Source organism: Oncorhynchus nerka, linkage group LG27, assembly GCF_034236695.1.
Source record: "Oncorhynchus nerka isolate Pitt River linkage group LG27, Oner_Uvic_2.0, whole genome shotgun sequence".
Classification (NCBI taxonomy): domain Eukaryota; kingdom Metazoa; phylum Chordata; class Actinopteri; order Salmoniformes; family Salmonidae; genus Oncorhynchus; species Oncorhynchus nerka.
Window position 1 is genome coordinate 71,977,136 of NC_088422.1, and position 24,304 is coordinate 72,001,439.

The window sequence follows — 24,304 nt, forward strand, 5'->3', positions numbered from 1 at the left end:
TTCAACTGTTGGAAGTCCTGACGAACCATGTCCAGATAAAACGTCCAGAGTGAAAAAGTTGAATGAAAAAAAAGTTGAGTGAGGGGAAAAATTAAAAACGATAAAGTTGTCAGGTAGCAAAGGAAGCTTGGCAACAAAACGCACAGGAGCACGTAAACAAGTCTGCAAGTTGTGACCGGAAAACACTCATCTATGTATTTCTGTTTGGTGACGATCGCTGTATATATTTTTTGTTTCATAGTCTAAAAACTATTATAAACTTGGTGGTTCGAGCCCTGAATGCTGATTGGCTAACAGCCGTGATATATCAGACCGTATACCACTGGTATGACAAAACATACTTTTTTTTCCTGCTCTAATTACGTTGGTAACAAGTTTTTATAATAGCAATAAGGCACCCCGGGGGTTTGAGGTATATTGCTTAATTTGATAATGCAAAGTTTGATAATTTTCGTCATCTCTCTTGCGTGTCTTGTAATGGCTCTTTAGACTCTATTGACTGGTTTTGGTGTTTTCTACTCTACAGTACAATACTAATCATCGTGACCTGAATGCCAAAGGTGCATGGGAGCTGGGCTACACTGGGAAGGGAGTGGTGGTGTCCATCCTGGACGATGGTATAGAGAAGAACCACCCAGACCTTATATCAAACTATGTGAGTATCACCGTCATCTTACCCCTGGCTTCAAAGCTGGAGCTGCTGCATCTCAATAGTTTAAGGTGGCGTCCTTTCCATGATCCATGTTGATGAGGAGAGGAGGCCATTTTGGACTATTGGTATTCACCCCTAGACTTTTGCTCCTCTTATCATAGATGAGTGATTCTGATTGTCCCTGTCTGCCTGTAGGACCCAGACGCCAGCTATGATGTGAACGATGGAGATCCAGACCCTCAGCCACGATACACACAACTCAACGACAACCGGTAAGACCCTGATTTAAAAAAGACACTGTTTCAGTGACAGCAGAATTTGATCACCCCGTGCCTAACTTGATTCTTTATTCAAATCTACCATTGACGTCAATGCATGATTATCATGGAAAGATACGAGTCACGTCGTGTGCCAATGCCACATAATGATTCAGTTCTGAGAGGAGAGATGTGTAGGACACAGGAAACGTCACGCCTCTACATGAATAGGCTGTTTCATTGTGATGTTCTGATAAAAATACTGTATTTTCTCATGCAGTCAGCTGAGCGAGGGAGCGAGACAAAGCCAAAAGTGGTGGTGGTGTAATGGAGTGAGTTATGGTCACCATCGCTCTGGCTTGGGTCCAGGTCTGTCAGGTGTTGGGCTACCCACTACTGCTAGAGCAGAGCTTCTCTGACTGGAAAGGGAAATGCAGTCAATGAATATGTTGAATGTGACTGTTGAGATATTTTAATAAGCCGGGAGACCGATTTGAAGTAGTAGACTCTTAGAGGGCCTGAGAACATCTCAATGGGTTTTGGGTCTCCCCCCCAATCGAGAGCAAGCACATGTGCTTTAGAGTCTTAAATCACCCAGCTGCTAACAGGGCATTTCTGTGGCCTAGTTAAATGGAGTAAATCTCCTGGGATTAAGTGAATTTGTGAAGAAAGCAGCTTTACTGCAGTGGCCTGAGCAGATGGCATTAAGACTTGTTTACTACTGCCCCGATGTCTTCCCTGCTGCCCTGAATTGATCGATTTAATTTCATCAGCGTTAACGAAATACGACAAATCTCCTGGCTCTGGAAAGGCCTGCTCCCCTCGTTTCGCTCCCCTGCGTGCTTCCCCTTTCTGACTTTTAAATTGTGATTTTCCGTAATCTGCTGGTTTCAGGCTGCTAGCCAAATACCCTTTTTTACATTTTTTATCTTGAGGCTGACCATGGTTGGTGATGACAGACAAAGGTTATAGTTAGACGCTGGTGGAAATCAAAGGTCTCCAACTGAGACTGCATGGGTCTGGAGCAGGCACTGTCCACATGGAGGTCAGACTGGTGTAAGGAGAGATGGAGATGACCTCAAGTAAAACGACAGTGTACATTACTTCCTACGCTAGTGTGTATAGCCATAGGTCTTGAGCCTCCTGCTGTCAAAGAGAGAAAGTGAAACGGTGGAGTAAGAGCTAACACCAATGGAGCTCTGCCACTGACCCCACACACACACACACACACACACACACACACACACACATCCGTTATTATGATTCCCCCAGCATACACACAGCCAACAGACAGTTGATTCCCCTATCCCACACATGCAGTGGAGTAAATGCCTTTGGACTGAGAATCCTCCTGGCTTGTCCTCTCCTCCCTGCCTAGCTCACCCCAGCCCTTATCTCCGGCCACCCAGCTCTGCCTTGCTTCCCCGTGGCAGGACTGAGGTGGTGTGTGTGTGTGTGTGTGTGTGTGTGTGTAACTGCGTGGGGTTTGTGTAGGCGTGTGTGTAAACACCATGTGGGCAGGTTGGAGCTCTGTAAGGCTGTGTAAGGGTCTGTTCTCTGCAGAAAGCCCAGTTCTGTTCACCTCCATAAAGCTCCCTTTCTTCCCCTGCATGAGGAACGCTCCTCTGCAGCAATGTGGCCATTCAGCCCCGTGTTTCTCAAGTCAACATGTGATCTGGCCCTGTGGGTCTGCAGCCTTACTGTCTTAGAACAGGAGGATCAGTCTCTCTAGGGGCCTCTGCTGCGAGCTAAAATTGGAATTGGGGGGGTTTTCTTTTTATGTATTGAATGTTTCCCAAATACCCTTCCCCAGCTGGGAGTGGCAGGCTTTACAGCTAGGTATAGCGCGTGATAATCTCCACAAGATTTGAACTGAGGTTCTCTTGTTATTGATTTTGAGGCTGAGGCTTTTCTGTTATTTGAGATATTTTGGTAAAGCAGTGGGAAGTAGACTTGAGGTATTTTTTTTACATTCTGGAGGAAGTTGATTTTATCACACGGTGCTAAAACTGCTGTACTATGGCTGATATCATGTTATTCATATTTTAATTAAAAACAGCCAGGGAGTTGGCTCATTTGAATTTGCCACTTTGAATAGTGCATTACATTAAGTTGGCTTGCTGCAAGATACCATCAAGGACAAAAACTTAGATTAACTGTACTGTAGTTGTACACACACACACACACACACACACACACACACACACACACACACACACAGCAATGTAGCTGTATATTGGGTGAACATTGGGGATATTGCTGGTAGCAGTAAGTGTTTGTGATCATCATCTGACCACCTTTTCTCAGGCCTCCAGGGTGCCAGCGCTCTGTGTCTGTTAGTGCAAGACAGAAAGAGCTCTTGCTTTGTAACAGGAGGCATGTGTGTTTGTGTGTAGTATTTGCTTTCAGTTTCCGCTGTATCACTGTCACATGTCAGGTTGTGTACACACAGCTTGAAATGTCTAGTACACACACATGTTTGTGTCTGTGCCAAGGCTGCAGGGGCCAAGTGAAATAGTTCAATTGATGTTATAAGTTTGCATTCTGACTTATGAAATATTGCTATCAGTTAGAGGAGGAGAAAGCTTGTTCTTCATTACAGCCCATCTCTTTGGAACATTAAATCCCTCTTCCTAATGTGACCGGTCGTCAGTGTTGGGAGGAAGGCTCTTTATCAGGAGCACTCCACAGAACAACACAGGTTGATTCATTTTTACAGCGTCTCAGAATAGTTACACAAGATGTTTGCTTTGTATTCCCCCTCTGCCTCTGTTCCATAAACACTGAGAGACCTTTTGTCCTGTAGGTCAACTCATTAGTCAGCTGATTAAGTAGGAGCGGGGCCGGAGCAGTTGTCCAGATTTACCTCGAGGCAGAGGCCCGGCAGGCAGGCAGTGAGCAGAGAGCCTAATGATCAGCTGGGGCCACTGGCCCAGCCTCAGAAAGCACAAATGATTTTCTTCTCAGTAATTAATTCAAGTTAGGAAAAGCAGAGCGAGTGGAAGGAGCGCCTTGCCAAGCTATCAATAGCCCAATATGCCATCTGAGAGAGAAGAAAGAGCTCTCACACAAAGCCGAACTACGGCCCAGGCTCAAATGGAACCCTATTCCCTATGTAGGGCACTGCTTTTGGCATCATTAAAAAGTAGTGCACTATGGGTAGTAGGGTGTCCATTTTGGATTTTAACCAATTGGATATGCCTTAGGAAATTTCATTATGTTACGCAATGATAATAGGTCTAACTTTATGTATGACCTGAAAGGACGTAATGGCTGTTAGCACTGTGTTTCTGATCTGTAGGAAACCTCTAAAGTTCCACCTGTAGTTTTTCCCACATAAAAATATTTGTCTCGTTAATTTGTTTATTCCATTATGTCTCCTTTTCTGGCTCCGTTTGAAATATTGTCTTCATGGAAGTTCCACCTGTGGTTTTCCCCCTCGTATAAACATTTATTATGCTAATGTAAGACCTTTCAGGAGGCAGCTGGTTGCCATGGGGATGTGAGCACCAAATTGGCTGCATCATCCCAAAAGTTCATCAAACTGTTGCCTTTTGGTTTCAGCCCTCTAGTTCCACACCAGTATGTATATGAGTTCCAGCTAAGGAGAAAGCCAAATCAGCATTTTCACAGCACAATGATAATGTTGTTTTACCTTACCATGGAAATCAGATTTCCTGTTTTATTTTAATATGCCCTTCGGTTAAGTTGGTCCAAACTTCTGGGAAGTTTGTCTTGTTTCTCTATGAGTTTATCATTCCAACACCGTCTCCAGTATTCTTTCCTCAGTTTACCTTTATCTATTACTTTCTGGCCAGCTCAGTTGAAAACTGGCTTTGTCAGTGGTGTTAAGACTGGCGATGGAGATGGCCTTGTCTCTGCTCCAGTAGTTCTGGTCAGGCTGACTTGTAGCTCCTCAGGGACCAGCCTCATTTCTTGCTCTGCTGCAGCTCAGACAAAGGAAGGATGGAGTTGCTCCTTCACACTGAGCTGAGGATTGTTTTTGAGTTTTCCCCCTACGGGTGAGGCTTTGGGCATGGCAAGCTCATCCTAGATCCGTGCCTAATGGTAAATTCTGCCAGGAGGAACGGCCAGCTAGCGGTCTGACTGAGATTGATTATTTGACCTACTGCAGTTGTCAATTAAAGCAAGGACGAAGACAATTGACCCAGCGTCATCACATAAAAGTGAAATTAGCACTTGGACTAATTCAATGTCAGTTTTGAGTTCTAGCCTAGGATTTGGGGCGCTGATCCAAGATTTGTGCCCATGTTCCAGACTACAGTAGAGCAATTACTCAGTTAGTCTAATGTTTCAAAGTGACTTAGGTGAGGTATTACCCTATGGGTTTACCATAGTGCCGAGACACTGCCTGCCTGCTTTCAGTTGAGCCCGTGTTTGAGTCTTTGAGTAGAATCTGTTTCCTCCACACAGTGATGTGATGCAAGTAGGGCTGTCTGTTCTTTGAATGAATGCTAATCTAATGGTTAGCTTTGGGCTGGCTGCCAGCTGTAGCTGTGTGTAAGTCTCAGTCTTCTCTCCAGACATGTGTGTCTGTAATCAGATATTGCCTGTTGTGTTCAACTTATTGACATGGCTTTTTGTTGCTCTTATCCCTGTAGATAAATATCACCATTGTGTAGAGACTGCAGAGCATTGAGACTGCAGAGCATTGAGACTGCAGAGCATTGAGACTGCAGAGCATTGAGACTGCAGAGCATTGAGACTGCAGAGCATTGAGACTGCAGAGCATTGAGACTGCAGAGCATTGTTACACAATTAGTCAAAGATTCAGAGGATATTATTAATGCTGTGTTTTGGTCCCCGCCCCTCTTGAAAACCTATGGATCCGGATCACATTCTGCACATGTTATTTTACACACACATGTTTTCTATGTTGCTGCTGCTCACACTCCACCTCCCTTCACATTTCTCTCTGTTGCTGCGGCTCACACTCCACCTCCTTCACATTTCTCTCTGTTGCTGCGGCTCACTCCACCTCCCTTCACATTTCTCTCTGTTGCTGCTGCTCACACTCCACCTCCCTTCACATTTCTCTCTGTTGCTGCGGCTCACTCCACCTCCCTTCACATTTCTCTATGTTGCTGCTGCTCACACTCCACCTCCCTTCACATTTCTCTCTGTTGCTGCGGCTCACTCCACCTCCCTTCACATTTCTCTCTTTTGCTGCGGCTCACACTCCACCTCACATTTCTCATGTTTTCTCTACCTCCCTTCACATTTTGCTGCTGCTCCACCTCCACCTCCACCTCCCTTCACATTTCTCTCTGTTGCTGCTGCTCACTCCACCTCCCTTCACACCTCCCTTCACATTTCTCTATGTTGCTTGCTCACACTCCACCTCCCTTCACATTTCTCTCTGTTGCTGCGGCTCACTCCACCTCCCTTCACATTTCTCTCTGTTGCTGCGGCTCACACTCCACCTCCCTTCACATTTCTCTCTGTTGCTGCGGCTCACTCCACCTCCCTTCACATTTCTCTCTGTTGCTGCGGCTCACTCCACCTCCCTTCACATTTCTCTCTGTTGCTGCTCACTCCACCTCCCTTCACATTTCTCTCTGTTGCTGCGGCTCACTCCACCTCCTTCACATTTCTCTATGTTGCTGCGGCTCACACTCCACCTCCTTCACATTCTCTGCTGCTCACACTCCCACCTTCCTTCACATTTCTCTCTGTTGCTGGGGCTCACTCCACCTCCCTTCACACCTGTTGCTGGGGCTCACACTCACCTCCCTTCACATTTCTCTATGTTGCTGCTGGGGCTCTCACACTCCACCTCCCTTCACATTTCTCTCCACCTCCCTTCACATTTCTCTGTTGCGGCTCACACTCCACCTCCTTCACATTTCTCTGTTGCTGCGGCTCACCTCCACATGTTTTCTTCCTTCACACTCCATTTCTCTATGTTGCTGCTGCTCACACTCCACCTTCCTTCACATTTCTCTGTTGCTGGGCTCACACTCCACCTCCCTTCACATTTCTCTGTTGCTGCGGCTCACACTCCACCTTCCTTCACATTTCTCTATATTGCTGCTCACACTCCACCTCCTTCACATTTCTCTATATTGCTCACCTCCACCTCCACCTTCCCTTCACATTTCTCTATCCACCTCCCTTCACATTTCTCTATATTGCTGCGGCTCACACCTCCCCATTTCTCCTCACTCCTTCACATTTCTCTGTTGCTGCGGCTCACACTCCACCTTCCTTCACATTTCTCTATGTTGCTGCTGCTCACACTCCACCTTCCTTCACATTTCTCTGTTGCTGCTGCTCATACTCCACCTCCCTTCACATTTCTCTGTTGCTGCGGCTCACACTCCACCTTCCTTCACATTTCTCTGTTGCTGCTGCTCATACTCCACCTCCCTTCACATTTCTCTGTTGCTGCTGCTCACACTCCACCTTCCTTCACATTTCTCTGTTGCTGCTGCTCACACTCCACCTTCCTTCACATTTCTCTGTTGCTGCGGCTCACACTCCACCTTCCTTCACATTTCTCTATCTTGCTGCTGCTCACACTCCACCTTCCTTCACATTTCTCTGTTGCTGCGGCTCACACTCCACCTTCCTTCACATTTCTCTATCTTGCTGCTGCTCACACTCCACCTTCCTTCACATTTCTCTATGTTGCTGCTGCTCACACTCCACCTTCCTTCACATTTCTCTATGTTGCTGCTGCTCACACTCCACCTTCCTTCACATTTCTCTATGTTGCTGCTGCTCACACTCCACCTTCCTTCACATTTCTCTATGTTGCTGCTGCTCACACTCCACCTTCCTTCACATTTCTCTATGTTGCTGCGGCTCACACTCCACCTCCCTTCACATTTCTCTGTTGCTGCGGCTCACACTCCACCTTCCTTCACATTTCTCTATGTTGCTGCTGCTCACACTCCACCTTCCTTCACATTTCTCTATGTTGCTGCGGCTCACACTCCACCTTCCTTCACATTTCTCTATGTTGCTGCTGCTCACACTCCACCTTCCTTCACATTTCTCTATGTTGCTGCTGCTCACACTCCACCTCCCTTCACATTTCTCTATATTGCTGCGGCTCACACTCCACCTCCCTTCACATTTCTCTATATTGCTGCGGCTCACACTCCACCTCCCTTCACATTTCTCTATATTGCTGCGGCTCACACTCCACCTCCCTTCACATTTCTCTATGTTGCTGCGGCTCACACTCCACCTTCCTTCACATTTCTCTATCTTGCTGCTGCTCACACTCCACCTTCCTTCACATTTCTCTGTTGCTGCTCCTCACACTCCACCTCCCTTCACATTTCTCTATGTTGCTGAGCCTCTGCCTCATAGTTCTGAACAGCTGAAATAAAACCCTGCGGCGATTTGAACGAACATTCAAGGCCATTAGGAAGGCTACAACCTTCTATGTCTGTTGTAACGGATATTACAGTTGCACAAGCAGGACGCAGTCCCTACACATTGCATTGGAGCAAAAACAATTAGCATTTTGTGTGATGATGTAGGCTAATCTTTGTAGTTGCTGCCATATTGTAGCTACAAGCCAGAGTTGCTGAAAAAGAACACTACTACTTTGACTGCATGTCTGCCACCTGCTTAACCGATGTTGGCAATGATGGCGAAACAGGAACATTATAATCACTAATTAGACTGCGTGTCTGTGTCTTGCTTGTGTTTGATATGCTGCCTAAATGGCTGCATGTAACTGCCCACTTGAGTTTTGCATTGGCGCAAAAAGCAATCTGCAAGGTTGTACGAACATGTTGATCATTTATTTTGTGTACAATGCAAATAGCTGCATGTAGCCTAACTCCCCTATTGATAAAAAGAACATGAAATCACTCTTATGCTTAATATCCTACTGAGGCAAGGAATGCAGTAGTTGGAACATGTCCTGGAAGCGGCAGTAGAGCACTGAGCAGCAGCTACGAAGGCGGCCCGGGCGGGCAGCAGCTACGAAGGCGGCCCGGGCGGGCAGCAGCTACGAAGGCGGCCCGGGCGGGCAGCAGCTACGAAGGCGGCCCGGGCGGGCAGCAGCTACGAAGGCGGCCCGGGCGGGCAGCAGCTACGAAGGCGGCCCGGGCGGGCAGCAGCTACCTTTTAAAAAAATCCAGCACATAAGCAGAGATCTTTAGCCACAGCAAATCGAGTTTCCAGAAATTCTGGAACCGCAGCCACTGTATTTTTAACCTCAAATATGAGGTGTGTGTGTGTGTGACTCCGAGAGGGTTAATAAACATTGTTATTCAACATGCCTGTAACAGATGGTCCAGGGATTGGATCAGAGCGGATCTCATTACGAACAGTAACCGTTGAATGAAACTGAAGGGATAACTATAATCTGTTACTGATGATGCACCTCTCTATATGCTGTAATTTATATCATACCAGCACGGTGTGATTGAGTCTTTGTGTTGAACGGTGTATTCTTTCATGAAATATAAGATGGAGGCCGACCCACTCGCATGAGTCAGTGTCTGATCCCAGGCAAGTACATTTAGTTCATCTATATTATATATCATTGATGGTTCTTTTATGGAAGGCGTTTAACTGCACACTTTACAGCAGTAATATAAAGTAGAGTTTTTGTCCTCTGGTCTGTGACTGATGGTAAGTGAGTCTGCCAGTGTGTCAGATCAGTCCAGACTGTCAGTGAGACGTGTCAGGGGGATATTAAGGCTCTGTGATGTTAATTTATCTCACTGTGACTTGATGATGAAAGATGCCCTCCTCCTCCCCTGTGTGAGTGAGAGACGTCACTTTGTTCTGCTAGAGTGGAGCTCAGTGTGTTTTGATTGGCCAATTCATCTGAGCCCCCTCGTATAGCCTACACCAGAGCTCTGCTCAGTTACAACCTCTGTAACCACACCACAAGGTTGGGTTCAATCCCATGTCAATGCCAGGCTGAGGCAATGCAGGAAATCGAACCAATTAAAATTCAATTTGGCTGCAGGTAGCCTAGTGGTTATGAGTATTGGGCCAGTGACCAAAAGGTCACTGGTTCGAATCCCTGAGCCGACTAGGTGAAACATCTGTCAATGTGCCCTTGAGCAGGACACTTAACCCTATTTGCTCCTGTAAGTCACTCTGGATAAGTGATTAAAAATGTCAAATGTAAACAGTACATTGTCATTGATAATCTTGGTAATGTTCTGTTTGTTTTTGTGCTTCCATTGGATCAGGAAATGAGTTGGAATTGACCTGGACTCCGGCCAGCTGGTTGAACCCCCAGTGGTTATTAGGCTGGAAGCCTGGAACATAGTATAACAGAGTTCCACTTACCTTCAGAGTTACAGATACGGAACGCCTTCCTAATATTAAGTCGAGACAATCATCCAAAACACACAATCAAATGGGAAGTTTTGTAATGGTCTAGTCAAAGTACAGACCTAATCCCAATTGAGATGTGACAGGAGTTGAAACGAGCAGTTCACACTTGAAAACCCATAAATGTCGCTGAGTTAAAGTAGTTCTGCATGCACGAGTGTGCCTAAATTCCTCTACAGCGATATGAGAGACAAATCAACAACTACAGGAAGCATTTGGTTGCAGCTAAAGGTGGCACAACCAGTTAGTGTAAGGGGGAAATTTTGTTGGGGCATGGACTCTACAAGGTATCAAATGCTTTCCACAGGAATGCTGGCCCATGTTGACACAATTTTGGGAAGCAGTGTCAAGTTGGCTAGATGTCCTTTGGGTAGTGGACTTCTTGATACACACGGGAAACTGTTGCGCGTGAAAAACCCAGCAGCGTTGCAGTCCTTGACACACTCAAACCGGTGCATCTGGCACCTACTACCATAATCCATTCAAAGGCACTAAAATCGTTTGTCTTGCCCATTCACCCTCTGAATGGCACACATACACAATCCATGTCTCAGTTTTCTCATAGCTTAAAAATCTTTCTTTAACCTGTCTCCACCACTTAATTAACACAAATGTAAGTGGATTTAACAAGTGACAACAATAAGGCATTATAGCTTTCACATGGTCAGTCTGTCTGTGTACATTCTTCCATTACAGAAGACTTCACAAACCATTTCTTCAGGAGATTTCATCAGCGGTTCCAGCACCTCCAAAATCCCACTTTTATCCTTGACCCCCAGACTAGACCAGACCGGATGACCGTGGCATGTTTGCTTTGATCCCTCTCCATTGGAGCAGCAACCCACAGTCTGGAAATGCCCACTCACTCGGAGGATGTCATTGACTGGGCTGTTGACCCGACCATTTATGTCCTCCACATTCTCTGAATGAGGAGGTCAGATAAGCACATTGTGGCTCTGAGATGGACTGCTGCTGTCCTGTGTTGCTGGCCAGTCGACACGCCACCATTGTGTGATTCCTGACCCTGGGATGTCTTGCAACACGAGAGACTCCAAATGGTCTCTCCTGGATCATTTTCAACCTTTTTAGAAATGTTCATACACCTTTTCAGTGGCGCAAATAGATCAAAATGCACTTGTCTCGTGGAAAGAACATTTTGCATCAAAAGGATCGCACATCTTAGATTCTGGAAGATGTTCAGATTGGGATATTTTCCGCATCCTTTGATTTTACCCTAGCAACCTCACATGCCAGAAGAACGTGTCAGATAGATCTAGGTGGATATGTATTTGTCAGAGGCAGATATACCTGGGCTCAAGACAGACTGGTGTTATAAGCTTGGGCTTGCCCTACATCCTTTCAGACATCTGAGCTGTGCCTTATCTGCTGCATCGCTGGCCTGCTTTCCTACCGCTACAAAGGGATGGATCACTTACAAACAGAGACTAACATACCTGCCCTGGTATGAAAGTGGAGATTAAGTTCATTGCCGATCTTCCATTGTCAGTTCACACTAGCGGTGTACTAGCCGCCAGCCTACATGTGGGTGTTTTCGCTTACCTTTGTCGTGTGTATGTGTGTGTACGAGAGAGAAAGAGAGGGAGCGTGTGTGCGTCATTCTTTTAGATGTGTTCTTCGCTTCAGATCTGGTCTTCATGACCCAGTTTTCTTTGAATTGCCTCTACACATTCTACCTTACACCATTAAAGCATGTCGTTAAAAGGACCTCTGGTCCTGCAGTTAATCCGGGTCCCATGACACTTGTTAGTGGGACATTGAGCACTCAGGGGTAACTCTGACATTAACCTTTGACCTGCAGCTCATAGCCGTGTCTAAAGAGATCTCAGGCGGATTGGTTGATCTACTGCCACAGTGCAGCGCTCTCTGATCCTCTTGTTTAACGGGGTCTGGTCGACGCCCTGTGGTTTTAATGAAGGGAATACATTAGCCTAGCCTAACGCCCATCAGTCAGTCCTGGATAAATTAGGTTAAAGTGTTGCAGAGGTTGTTTGAGTACAGCTGACCCCCAGAATGAAATGGCAGTTACTAGACGTCCCACTATAAGACAGGTACTAGAGGAGTTAAGTCCCTTTCATATTCTTTAATTGCTCATCGAGGTGTATGGCTAACAGTTTGCATATGCTGCTGCTTTCATAGAGCTATGGTGTCTCAGTGCTCCATAGAGCCACACGCTGAGACCACATGCAAGTTATCAATGGAGGATGTCGGTCTCTCTCAGCCCACTGGGGTATTTCCCCTGGGCTATGATAGAACACCATAGTACTGGTTTATTTACTCTGCTTGAATGGGAGCCTGCTGGCTGGGCTGTGTTCTTGGGCAGTGTAGCTGCTCTCTGCTTATCTGGTGTATTCCTAACCCTGGCATTATCCGCTCCCACTGATTGTCCTGCGATCCGCTTGTGAGCCGGTGGTTTGGAGGACTTTTAGTGTCCGTGTCCATCCGGTGGAGATGAGCGAGTGGCAGAATGAACCTGACTGGAATGTGGTGGGCCACATTCTCCGCCGATCTCCTGCAGCGCTGAGAGGGAGAGAACAAATCAGAGAGGCACAGACCCAATGAAAGCTCTTTTGTGGAAATGGTCAATCTAATTTGTTTCCCCCACCGTAAGATGGTAGCATGTCAGCTCATTTTGCCTTTCCTTGCTGCCGGCAGGCCCCGCGGCCCCAGACTCAAGGTCAGGCCTGCTGGAAGGGCACAGTCTGTTTCATGACCCACGCTCACTGACTCACTGACTGACTGACTGTTTTCTTCTGGGCTACAACCAAGTCGGAACAGCTGAGAGGCAGCTAGAGCCAAGGACTTGTCTACATGTTTGTTTTTTGTCGATGGCCATCTTCGATCACAGTATCGCAGGGAGTGCATTCCTACACAACCTCCTGTATCTGTTAATTTACTGTCTTCTAGAGCTCAATTCATAGATAATGCACACTGCCTGGAGACAATTATGTCATTTGTAGCTAATGTACACTGTGTTTTATATGGGTAAATCACATCAAAATGAAGACTTACACCCCCCCTATTCTCTCTCTCCGTTCTTTCTTTCTCTCGTTCGCTCCCGTTCACTCTCTCTCTCTCGCTCGTTTTCTCTTTCTCCCACCAGGCATGGGACTCGTTGTGCAGGTGAGGTGGCAGCGATGGCCAACAATGGGATCTGTGGAGTCGGAGTGGCCTACAACGCCAAGATTGGAGGTACAGTACCGTAGAACAGAGGGCGATTCATGCCATCTCTCTCTGTTTCTCCTCCATTTTATCTTTCAATTCTTCACGTTTTCTGACTGCTAAGACAGCTGAAATACCCATGTGTGCTGCCTCTGTACTATTCTGAGCTCAGTTTGAGCGGGAGTTGCTCAAGGGTAACTCTTCCTCCACTTCTGGCCTGAGATGACAGGGAGGCTCTATGAACATTAGTTGTGTGTGTGTGTGTGAGATAATCTGCGTGCAGCGTGGCTCCTCTGAGCCCATGCCTCAGTGTAAGCGTGTGTAATCCCTTTAATTAGAGCCATCTCTTTTATCCAGTCAGTTCGTGCTCTCATCTCATTACCCCTCTGCATGTTTTATCTCTCCATGCCGCTGCATGTTTCCAGCTGTCACAGCCCGGCTAAATCCAACGCATAGTTTTAGTCCTTATTGGTCACATCCAATATCTGCCTGCCGCCACTTCTCTTCTGTCAGGAGTAGTACTGTCTCATTTAAACCATGAACACACATACAAGTGTTATTCGTTTAGTTGAAAAATGAAGTCTGCCGAAGTTTAACAACAGTGTATGCCTCCTGCATTCAGCCTCTTCAGCACGACCACTTCCTTTATAAAGGTAGACTCCACACTGGGCAGTGATTAAACAGTCTGCGTGTTAATGAGCTGGTTAATGAGCAGCAGCTTCTGCTCACCTTCCCCACTCAGAGGACAGAAACTTTCTGACCAACCGCAGTCCTTCCAAGACTGCAGCAAGGGTGCCCTGTCAGGCGTAAAGGAGAGTGAAGCAGAGGAACAGCAGGCCGCGTGTGTGTTGCGTTTGTGTGCGTGCGTGTGTGTGTGTGCGTGCGTGCGTGACCAACCTGCAGGCTTGGCCCAGTCCGGCAGCTGCCTGTTAATAAGTGAGTAGTACCCACTTCTAGAAATAAATATTTGAATTCTAGAAAGGCAATACTGTAGATGGCCTATTGCATTGCCACTCCACCAGCTCTCATACCATACACACCTACAGACACACAACTATGTCTTACTATACATTTGAGGACTTTTTGGGGACCAACGATTGATTCCCATTCAAAATCTTATTTTACCCCTAACCCTAAACCTTACCGCTAACCCTAATTCTAAACCTAACCCCTAAACCTTAAAATACCTTTTTTATAAGTGAGGACCAGCAAAATGTCCTCACTTCTCTGAATTGTATTGGTTTATTATTCTTGCGAGGACTTATAGTGTGTGTGTGTGTGCGCACACGCATACAGGGAGAGATTAATCTAATTTCCTATCACTCTATGGCAGTCACTACCAATGAAAGGCTGGTCTTTGTCATCCCACCAGGAATCCTACCACTATTCCAGAGCACAAACTGTAAGCTCAAGCTTTGACCTTAAGATTTAGAAAGCTGTATTGGCTTCAACCCACCTACAGAAGAATCCCTGTGTGTTGGTGGAGGTAAGGGGTAGCCGAGATGGGCGCAGCGCTCCCCAGATAATGGGCTATCTCCTCCTATAAAACGATTTGCTCGTTTCGTTCTGAGCTCTACGGGGCCCCTGAGTCAGTGCCCTCGCCGCTGGATGCCTTTGGAGAACTTCAAAGGGACAAACTCTGTTTGTTTACTTTAACCGGTATGAAGGCAGTATGGAGTAACTTGACCCTCCATGCATCAAAGCAGCCAACGAGTTTGTTTTGAAGATGTCTGCCTTCGATTTGTCAGCTTTCTGTCTGCTGGGCTGGGATGGGGGTGCGGAGAGAAAGAGGATGAGGAGGCTCCGAAAACTGCCCTGGAGGCTGGCGCTAGAAAACATTCTAAATTCAATTCAGAATCGATGGCTTTAATATACAAAAGCGCTGGCATATCCCAATTCAAGTGTCCCTCTTCTGCAGAAGGGATTTGTGCAACACAATGTCCACCCGGATTCAAACGTCATCTGTTTTCTGGGGAGGGAAACAGAATGTACTCATTTATCACCTGTAAACGAACCTTCAGTATCCGAGTCAGGACATTTATCACCAACTCTGCTGCTGACTGTTTGTTTTTTCTGTGGAACACTTCCTACCAGTGGCTTTGGTATTTGAGTTTAACCTCACCTCTCTTCAAAGAAAAGGAGTAGATGATTATTAGATCAAATGTGTACAAATTTGTATGTGTGTGTGTGTGTGTGTGTGTGTGTGTAGGAGTGCGTATGCTGGACGGCGAGGTGACAGACGTGGTGGAGGCCCAGTCTCTCAGTCTGAACCCACAGCACATTCACATCTACAGTGCCAGCTGGGGCCCCGAGGATGATGGGAAGACGGTGGATGGGCCCGCCAAGCTCGCCAAGGAGGCCTTTCTACGCGGAGTGACCGAGGTGTGTGTAAATATCTGTGTGTTTTGGGCCTCGGATGTGTGCCACGTTCCACCATTTATATGTCCCCCATAAAAATCAATAGTTTGTGGGTGACTTCCTCTACACACAGGCAGTAATTATGTAGTAAACTATTCAACCATTTTGAAGGACAAAAGGCGGCTTGAACAACGCAAGCACACTTTTTGACCCTGACGATTATGAATGGGGATTTGGTCGCAGTGGAAGTATCAGGCTTTCTAAACTTCAGTAAGGATTTTTTTTTTTTTTATGTCCTGAAAAAAGAATATAGGAAAAAGAATCCTCAATACAAAGCACTGAAAATAATGTACATTCATAACCACAAAAAGTGCACTTTACACAATTATTTCCCTTCACAGTACCACAATTTGTAGAAGTGATTTCAGAATCTGAGTGGGAGGATAATTGTGTTATGAGAATATCTCAATAAAACGCCATTGAGCTCAGGTCACGTGCACATTTTCTTCTGCATGTGAAATGCAAACAGTTGTAAATAGTTCATGGGGCTTTAACGTTAGTGTGGCAGGATTCAGAGAGACCGAAGTCTTAGCTACAGCTCCTTCGTCTCGCATGGGCATCCGGGAAGAGCATTGGCATACTGCCAACCCTGAGATGTTACCGCTCTCTCTGTCTGTCTGTCTGTGTGTGTGTGTGTGTGTGTGTGTGTGTGTGTGTGTGTATGAGAGCTTATGAGAGAGAGACTATGGCTTTTAGGCATTTTGATAGCTATTTAAAGAGCAGGATGGTGAATGGTCCTGGTTTTTAGTGTCTATGAAACAGTAGCTGGTTTGCCGAAGGCGGCGTCTTTAATGGGCGTCTTACTGTATACGGTCTCCACCAAACAAAAATGTGATTACCAACGCTTTCAGGCCATACTATAGTTAAGCAATAAGTCACGTTGGGGTGTGTATAGTCTTCGTATGTGTGGGAGTCCAGGGAGTGTGGCAGGTGTGTACAGTGCATGACTGAGTGGAGGGAACAGTAAGCATCCCGACTGCAGACGTATAGTGCCATATGCCAGGCTCTCTGTAGTGTACACATGGGAGCCTGCATCCATCTGATCCCAGCTCTAAGGGTAAGAGGGTGTGAGAGAGCCAGTCATAAAGCATTGAGCCGAGCCAGGGCCAACGGGCCATTCAGACAAAGAACCATCAGACCTTATGGGGCAAACCCCATCTGAGGGCCGTTACTGGTGCCCTGTCTGCCTCCTTTTTATTACAGGCCTGTCAAATAAAAAGCATATGGCATGTAAACACACTATTCTATAGGGAGCCATGGCATCATCGGTAGCTCCAGTCTGTTGTTTACACTGTTCATGATGGTTGCATGTGATGGTCAATGTGGAGAGGCTGCACCACCCAGCACAATGGAGCATTCTGTGGGACTTTGATATTTGTTCACTGTGAATGCTGAATAGCACAGATAATGTATTGCTCCGGGTTTGTCCCTGTTGTCGTGTATTGTGGCCGTGGTACATTAAAGCTCTTTGGATTCAAAGCGTCTGAGTGCAAACGGTCTTGTGATGTATGGATGAGCTGAGGCAGCCCTTTCAGAGATGGACCCTGTTAAGAGTTGTGCTGTAGTATCAATGGGAATCTAATTTAGATTGAATGACACTGTGTTCCCCTCTTTCATAAGCTGTGCCACACCAAGATACACATGCATGTGGTCTTGTACGTCAGAAAGGCCTGTCTAGAAGCCTTGTGGTTGTCTAGGTTTGTTATTGACTCTGTTCTGTCTCTCCCTCCTCTAGGGTCGTGGGGGCCTGGGCTCCATCTTTGTGTGGGCGTCAGGGAACGGCGGGCGTGAGAAGGACAGCTGTAACTGTGACGGCTACACCAACAGCATCTACACCCTGTCCATCAGCAGCTCCACCCAGAACGGCAACGTGCCCTGGTACAGCGAGGCCTGCTCCTCCACCCTTGCCACAACCTACAGCTCTGGCAACCTCAACGAGAAACAGATAGTGAGTTCAGTAGACACGTGCTCGCATACACACACATACATACATATATATATATATATATATATATATATATATATATATATATATATATATATATATATATATATACATACATACATACTTAGTGGCAAACGGAGCGGGAAACACAGATTTGGATTAATAAACATACTGAACACACACTCTCATTCACTCCCAGTGTGAGCGTCATGGGGAGAATGGGAAGCATTCGTCTGTACAGTCTGAAAATGGGCATGTCAGAAAACATTAAACTGAGTGGTGGTGTGCATGCAGGGTGAAGGAGTGTGTGAGTCGGGGCTCCTGTCCTGTGAGAGTCTTGTGCACTGTGGTTCCAGGGCCTCAGTGGTATTATGTTGCTAACTGCAATGGGAGATCACACAGATTCCACTGAGCTTTGAAGAGGAGGAAGTCTATTTTACAGCATATTAGTCAGGGGAATGATGTGTGCTTAAGTAAGAATGGATGGAAACTTTTGATGTATAGCCAGGATGTTGATGTATAGAACCAGGTTGACTTGGCTCCTGGGATCCGTAGAGTATCTCAGATGGTTGAATCCGGAGCCAAAGCACTAGTCCAGACTCTCTAGCTGTACTCTAGAGGTTTGAGCATTTCTGGATGTCCTAGTTAGCCTGTATTCTGTTGCACTTCTTTCTTATTTCTGTTGCACTTCTTTGTCAGTTTTCCTATTGGTTTTAGTGCTTCTGTAAGCCAGATGCTTACTAAACTGTTTGGTGCTTCAAGGCAGGTTTTGTGTGTTCACTCTGGAGGAATGACTGAGTCAGTTCTCACTAGCTTGCCTCAGGCAGCCATAGCCTGCAGTCTTCTCACATTGAGCAGTGACACTCTCTCTCTTTCACGCTTTTGTTCTTTTCTCTCTCTTCATAAACTCACACTCTTTCCCACCTGCCCTCTGAGGTCCATTTGAATGAAGAACTGTAAAACGTTAAAATCCCATCTCCATGTCTCGCCCTTCCACAGACCGGTCTCTCTCTCTCTCTCTCTCTCTCTCTCTCTCTCACTCACACACACACACACACACACACACACACACACACACACACGAGGTGGAGGATGGAGAGCCTCTCACTAGGAGAGATTACAGTACAATACCGTATAATGGATGTTCATCCCAACCTCTTGCCATGAGGCATGCTGTGCGCACACATGATTAATGATTGGTTTATGTTTCCACATTCATGATTAATCATGTTAACCATGTGTTGATACATAAACATCTATCAAAGTAGATGGGGCTGAGTAGAATATCTGACTTTTATAGTGTATAACTTACACTCCTACTGATTGTTTCAACAAAAAGTTATTTATTTGCCCGTATATTAGGTGTAAACATTTCGGCCCGGTATGGGCATTCATCTGAGCACCATATCTGACTATGAAACTCTTCCTGTCAGGTGACAACGGACCTCAGACAGAAGTGCACTGACACCCACACAGGCACATCCGCCTCGGCTCCTCTGGCTGCTGGGATCATCGCCCTTGCACTGGAAGCCAAGTGAGTGACTCTTACCACCTGTCTCTATCTGTGTCTCTGTCTCTTCTTTTGGTTGTCTCTGTTTGTCTCAATGTCCCCTTGCTTGTTCCCATTTTTCTCTCTCTGATCTTGCTCTCTCTGTTTCTCTCCCTCCTTTGTGCTTTTTGTCTGTTCACAAATATTTGCCGTCTGAGCACACGCACACACAGATGTCTCAGAAGTATGACGAACTCTTGGGGGAAGGCAACTGTCTTGTAATAATGCATTGTGGATCAGAATAGATGAGTCAGTTATCTCCTACCATTCTGTTATGAACGTGTCATCAGCTCAGTACTGTAGTCTGGTTGGGGAACGAGGCACGTGTGACCAGTAAAAACCTCCTGTAGGTCCCTGTCCATTAAAAGTGTCTGACTGTACTGCAGGACTTTGACTTTCCCTTCAGTCAAAGCTGACCTTTCAGTAAAAGACAGAGCTGATGAGGTTTAAACTCTGTGTCGCTGGGGCACTGTACACTATTTGACTCTGTTTTACTGTAGGCTTTTACTGTTGCTCTGCTGGGTGAAACTGCAGTAACACAGGGTTTTATACGGAGAACAGAGGAGAGTGTGGGAGAGCAGAGATGTGACTGACAGAGGGATCTCTGGTCTCTTTATCTTTTCAATGTGGTAACATTAAGCCTGATGTTCAACTCTTCTTGGGCACCTAATGCCATTTCCTTTGCAATCAGTCGCTATGCATTGTGGTACAGTAGAATATGTTGTTGCTTGTTGTACTGTCTTCATAATCATGTTAAGGGTATGTTAGATCTGGTATCTTCTTTATTGAATGGTATTTTGTTTTGTGTGTGTGTGTGTGTGTGCAGTAAAAACCTGACATGGAGGGACATGCAGCACTTGGTCGTGAGGACCTCTCATCCCGCCCACCTCCTCACCAACGACTGGAATACCAATGGGGTCGGCCGAAAAGGTACAGCGAGGCGTCCCATTAGCTGAGCTCGGCTGACCATCATCATTCCCGTGCCTTGCCAGGTGCACAATGGAGACGGATCTATATTGTATTTACATCAATTGATTTAAAGTTGCCTACATTAAGCAATTACAGAAAGCCATGGATCCAAAGTTCATTGAGAGGTTTTACTGGGCACACAGCAGGGTACATGCAATAATCTAATAGTGAAGAGGCCCTTATTGAGTTGGAACTGGAATCGTGATGAAGTAGCCTTTCAGCAGTCTGATATCGATCTTTATTTTTCCTTCTCTCTCTATCGCTCGATCTCTCTCAGTGAGCCATTCATATGGGTATGGTCTGCTTGATGCCAGTGCGATTGTGGCTCTGGCTGAGAACTGGACCAACGCTGGGCCCCAGAAAAAATGTGTGCTGTCCATGGTGGCAGAGCCCAGGTGAGCTACACACACACACACACACACACACACACACACACACACACACACACACACACACACACACACACACAGCTCTACCAACTCGACCTGTAATACTGTTTGGCTGGCAGGAGCATCAGTACTAGCTTCATAGGGATTACATTGGTTTTGGGTATAGTACAGTTAACCTACCAGGTGATTAACATATAATAAACCTATGTGATCCTTATTAGAATAGGATGCTTCAGATTGTGTGTGAGAGAGTGTCTCACATCTGGGGGGTGTCGACTGTGGAGGTGATGAGCGCTGCTGTGTGTGGGCTGGTTTGTGATGGGCCGTAGGTGTGAGAGGTGCTCATGTGGGACCAAGCTGTCATACCCCAGTGTGACTGCATGTCATGTTTCTATTCTGAGCATGGCACCGGAGGCCCATTGATATGCTCTGCTGGGTTCTTGTGTGTGTGCGGTGTGTGTGGTAGGGCGATGATCTTCTGAGCCTGGGGGAGCATGTTAAAGGGAAATAATCATTTTCAGATGAGTCTCTCTCTCTCTATGCTTCCCTGGCTGTCTCTAGACCTCTGTCGATCTTTTACTCTTTCACTCTTCCACTCCATCTTTCTGCTCCTTTGGTCTTGCTCTCTATCCCTCTCTCATTCTCTCTCCCTCTCTCTGTTTTCCCCTCATACTTTCTCAATATTGCTCTTTCGCTTCCACTCTCTACCATCTTTAACCCTGCCTCTGCTACATACTGTAGCTGACAGGTTCCCAGCCCTGTTGTATTGTCTCTGTACTGGTCCCCAGATCACCGCCTACCACTGGAGCCTGTATTAAAGGTGTTAGTGGCATGGTGTTTGTGCAGTGTGCATTGTACAGTACAAGAGGTGTTACATATGAGCGATAACTGCTGGCTTGGTGGGGATTTATTTCCCCTTCACTCTCTCTGACTGCTGCGGATTGGATTCTAACATTTTAAGGGATTTAGTTAGGGGGAAGAGGTGTGTTTTTACACCCAGTTCACTGATTACGGCCCGTATTTTCTATCAGCTGGGCGCCACAGCTTTTCTAAAGCCTCATGCCCTCCTCTCCCCCCACAGCCCTCCTCCTCCTCCTCCGGGTTCAGTTGTAGTGGATGTGTGTAAGCTGCTAAGCGGATTGGGGGGAGTCGGGGGAGCCTGGTACTTTTGTCCTGTAGAGGACAGGGCTGCTGCAGGACCTGAGTTGCTAATCCTGTTTCAAGGCCGCAAACCCTGTGCCCTCAGCAGGCTCTCTCTCACACACTAGTCTCTCTCTCACACACTAGTCCAGAGCAACAGTCACACCCTCATGCAGCATCACTCAGAGAACCATTATCGTCGGTCACACAGAGTTGCTGTCACATGCTCACTCCCAGATGAGGCATCTTTCTCACAGACCCCAGAAGCCAGCAACATGAAAACACAAGCCACTCCAAGCCAATTTTCATCTTCAATAACTATGCTGTCTTTGTGCAAATGTATGTATTTGGTCCATATATGCTGATGTGCTGTTTATCTGTGTGCCAGGAACATTGGAAGCCACCTGCTGATCACCAAGACAGTGGACGGCTGTGTTGGGACAGCCAACCATGTGAGCTCCCTAGAACATGCCCAGGCCCAGCTCACCCTCTCCTACAACCGCAGGGGCGACCTGGGCATCTACCTGACCAGCCCACAGGGTACCCGCTCCACACTGCTCGCTCCCAGGTACGTACACACACACACACACACACACACACACACACACACACACACACACACACACACACACACACACACACACACCTTGTATTACATACCTCCTGTCTCTCCCCTCTCCAGGCCTCATGACTACTCGTCAGAGGGCTTTAATGACTGGGCTTTCATGACCACACACTCCTGGGACGAGGACCCTCGGGGGGAGTGGACCCTGGAGATGGTAAACGTGGCAGGGGCCAGCGACTATGGTAAGACACCTCTTGTTTACTACCTTAACATATGCTATTGTTAAGTCTGGAACATTGTCTGGGAGCTCAGAGACAGAAAGAGTGACAGGGCAACCATGTCTGACTAGCAGTGTCACTGAATGAATGTGTGTGATGGGATGTATGCGTGTGGTTGCATTTATCTGTGCATCATATGTGTTTGATTCATTGATGTACTGTGTGTGAGAGAGAGTGTGTGCATGTGCAGTATATGCTTGATTTATGTGTTAATGGATTTGTGTATTTCATAGTGTGCGTCAGTGCATGTACGTCATTCATGTGTTGATGATTTTGTGTGTGTGAGATGCTTCCAGACCGCTAATAGGGAGTGTTTTTTATACGCAGGGCAGCAATGTCTGGTGCCTGGATAGCGTTCCTTTTGATCCCCTTTATACAAACTGTCAGGCAGTCTCTCTCTAGCTCCACACACCCACCTCTAAATCAGCTTCATTAAACCAGGGAGAGTGAATCAAGCAGGAGAGTGGAGGACCCTGCTGTCTGGCCCAGGCTAACCCAGGATGACCCAGAATAACTATGACCTAAGACCCATCCAGGCCACACTACTGTCAGACAATATTTTGGGATTTATTTGTAATTTTCTCTCGCTCTCTTTCGTTTTATTTTCTCTCACTCTTCTTTCTCGCCCTCCCCTTCTTCCCTCTGGCTGTAGATCTCTCAGCCCCCCTTCTGTGATATAGGAAGTTGGACCCTCTTAAAGGGCCCCTCGTATAAATGGCTCTCCCGGGAAGTGGTGTTCTGAACTAACGGGTCTATACAGAAACACCAGAATGTATACTTGTACATTTAATGCTTTACTTCTAGGAATCTTTTCCTGTCATTCCATCCAGGAAATCCAAGAATATAAAAGGAGCAGGATAGAAGCTACAATTACAGAACCCACCCTGAAGAGTGCCAGAGCCTTGCTGGCGTAGACGGTGGCTTGGAGATCTGTGCTCTTGTTTCTTATGTGTAACACTCTCTCTCCCTCCCTCGGTCTAGGCACTCTGACTCAGTTCACCCTGGTGCTGTATGGTACAGGCTCAGACTCTCCCAGCTCCACAGCCAAGGACCTCTCTCAGCCCAGTAACGGCAGCTGTAAGACTTTTGACCTACAGCAGATCTGCATTGGTAAGAATGTTACTGTTGGTTACTATTGGTTACTATAAGAGAATGTATATTCTGTACCTAGGGTTAGGAAACTAGGGTCTCTTAGAGCTGTGGTGTGCCCAGGCTTTTGTTCCTGCACACCACAAATGCACCTAATTAAATCCATCATGGTCTAATGGATCAAAAGTCTGCCCCACTGTGGCTCTGCAGGCTTCCGTTGCCTACCCTAAACCTAACCATTTAATGATCAGGTACATTTACACTGCACACTGTCCAGATAAGACCAGAGAGATGAAACACTGGCTCTCCTATCAAAAGTGTGTGGCTTGTCTCCAAAAGATAGATTGCGAGCTTCCAGTAGCTCGCAGCCCACCTACGATAAGCTTGCCGATTAAATTCTGAAAGTACATGCATTTCTTCATGTGTTCCATCAGAAATTGTCATAAACATAAGGCTACCGGTTACTATCCAATCAAAGACACATTGACATTATCCCACCCCTGGTTTGCCACTGTTGACTAAAAAGCCAAGCGTAAC

General features: G+C 46.5%; 1 protein-coding gene across 4 annotated transcripts in view; it reads left to right on the forward strand.

Annotated features, from left to right (window-relative positions):
• The window catches only part of LOC115112301 (furin-1-like), a 101,256-nt gene that overhangs the window by 69,200 nt on the left and 7,752 nt on the right, over positions 1–24,304 (forward strand). For all 4 annotated transcript variants that reach the window (XM_065011967.1, XM_065011966.1, XM_065011968.1 and 1 more), the window contains 11 exons: positions 527–655; positions 848–924; positions 13,367–13,455; positions 15,635–15,807; positions 17,579–17,791; positions 19,222–19,322; positions 20,164–20,267; positions 20,584–20,701; positions 22,224–22,403; positions 22,518–22,642; positions 23,660–23,788. In XM_065011967.1, coding sequence (XP_064868039.1) covers positions 527–655; positions 848–924; positions 13,367–13,455; positions 15,635–15,807; positions 17,579–17,791; positions 19,222–19,322; positions 20,164–20,267; positions 20,584–20,701; positions 22,224–22,403; positions 22,518–22,642; positions 23,660–23,788 — 1,438 coding nt within the window. The remainder of the gene's footprint in view (positions 1–526; positions 656–847; positions 925–13,366; positions 13,456–15,634; positions 15,808–17,578; positions 17,792–19,221; positions 19,323–20,163; positions 20,268–20,583; positions 20,702–22,223; positions 22,404–22,517; positions 22,643–23,659; positions 23,789–24,304) is intronic.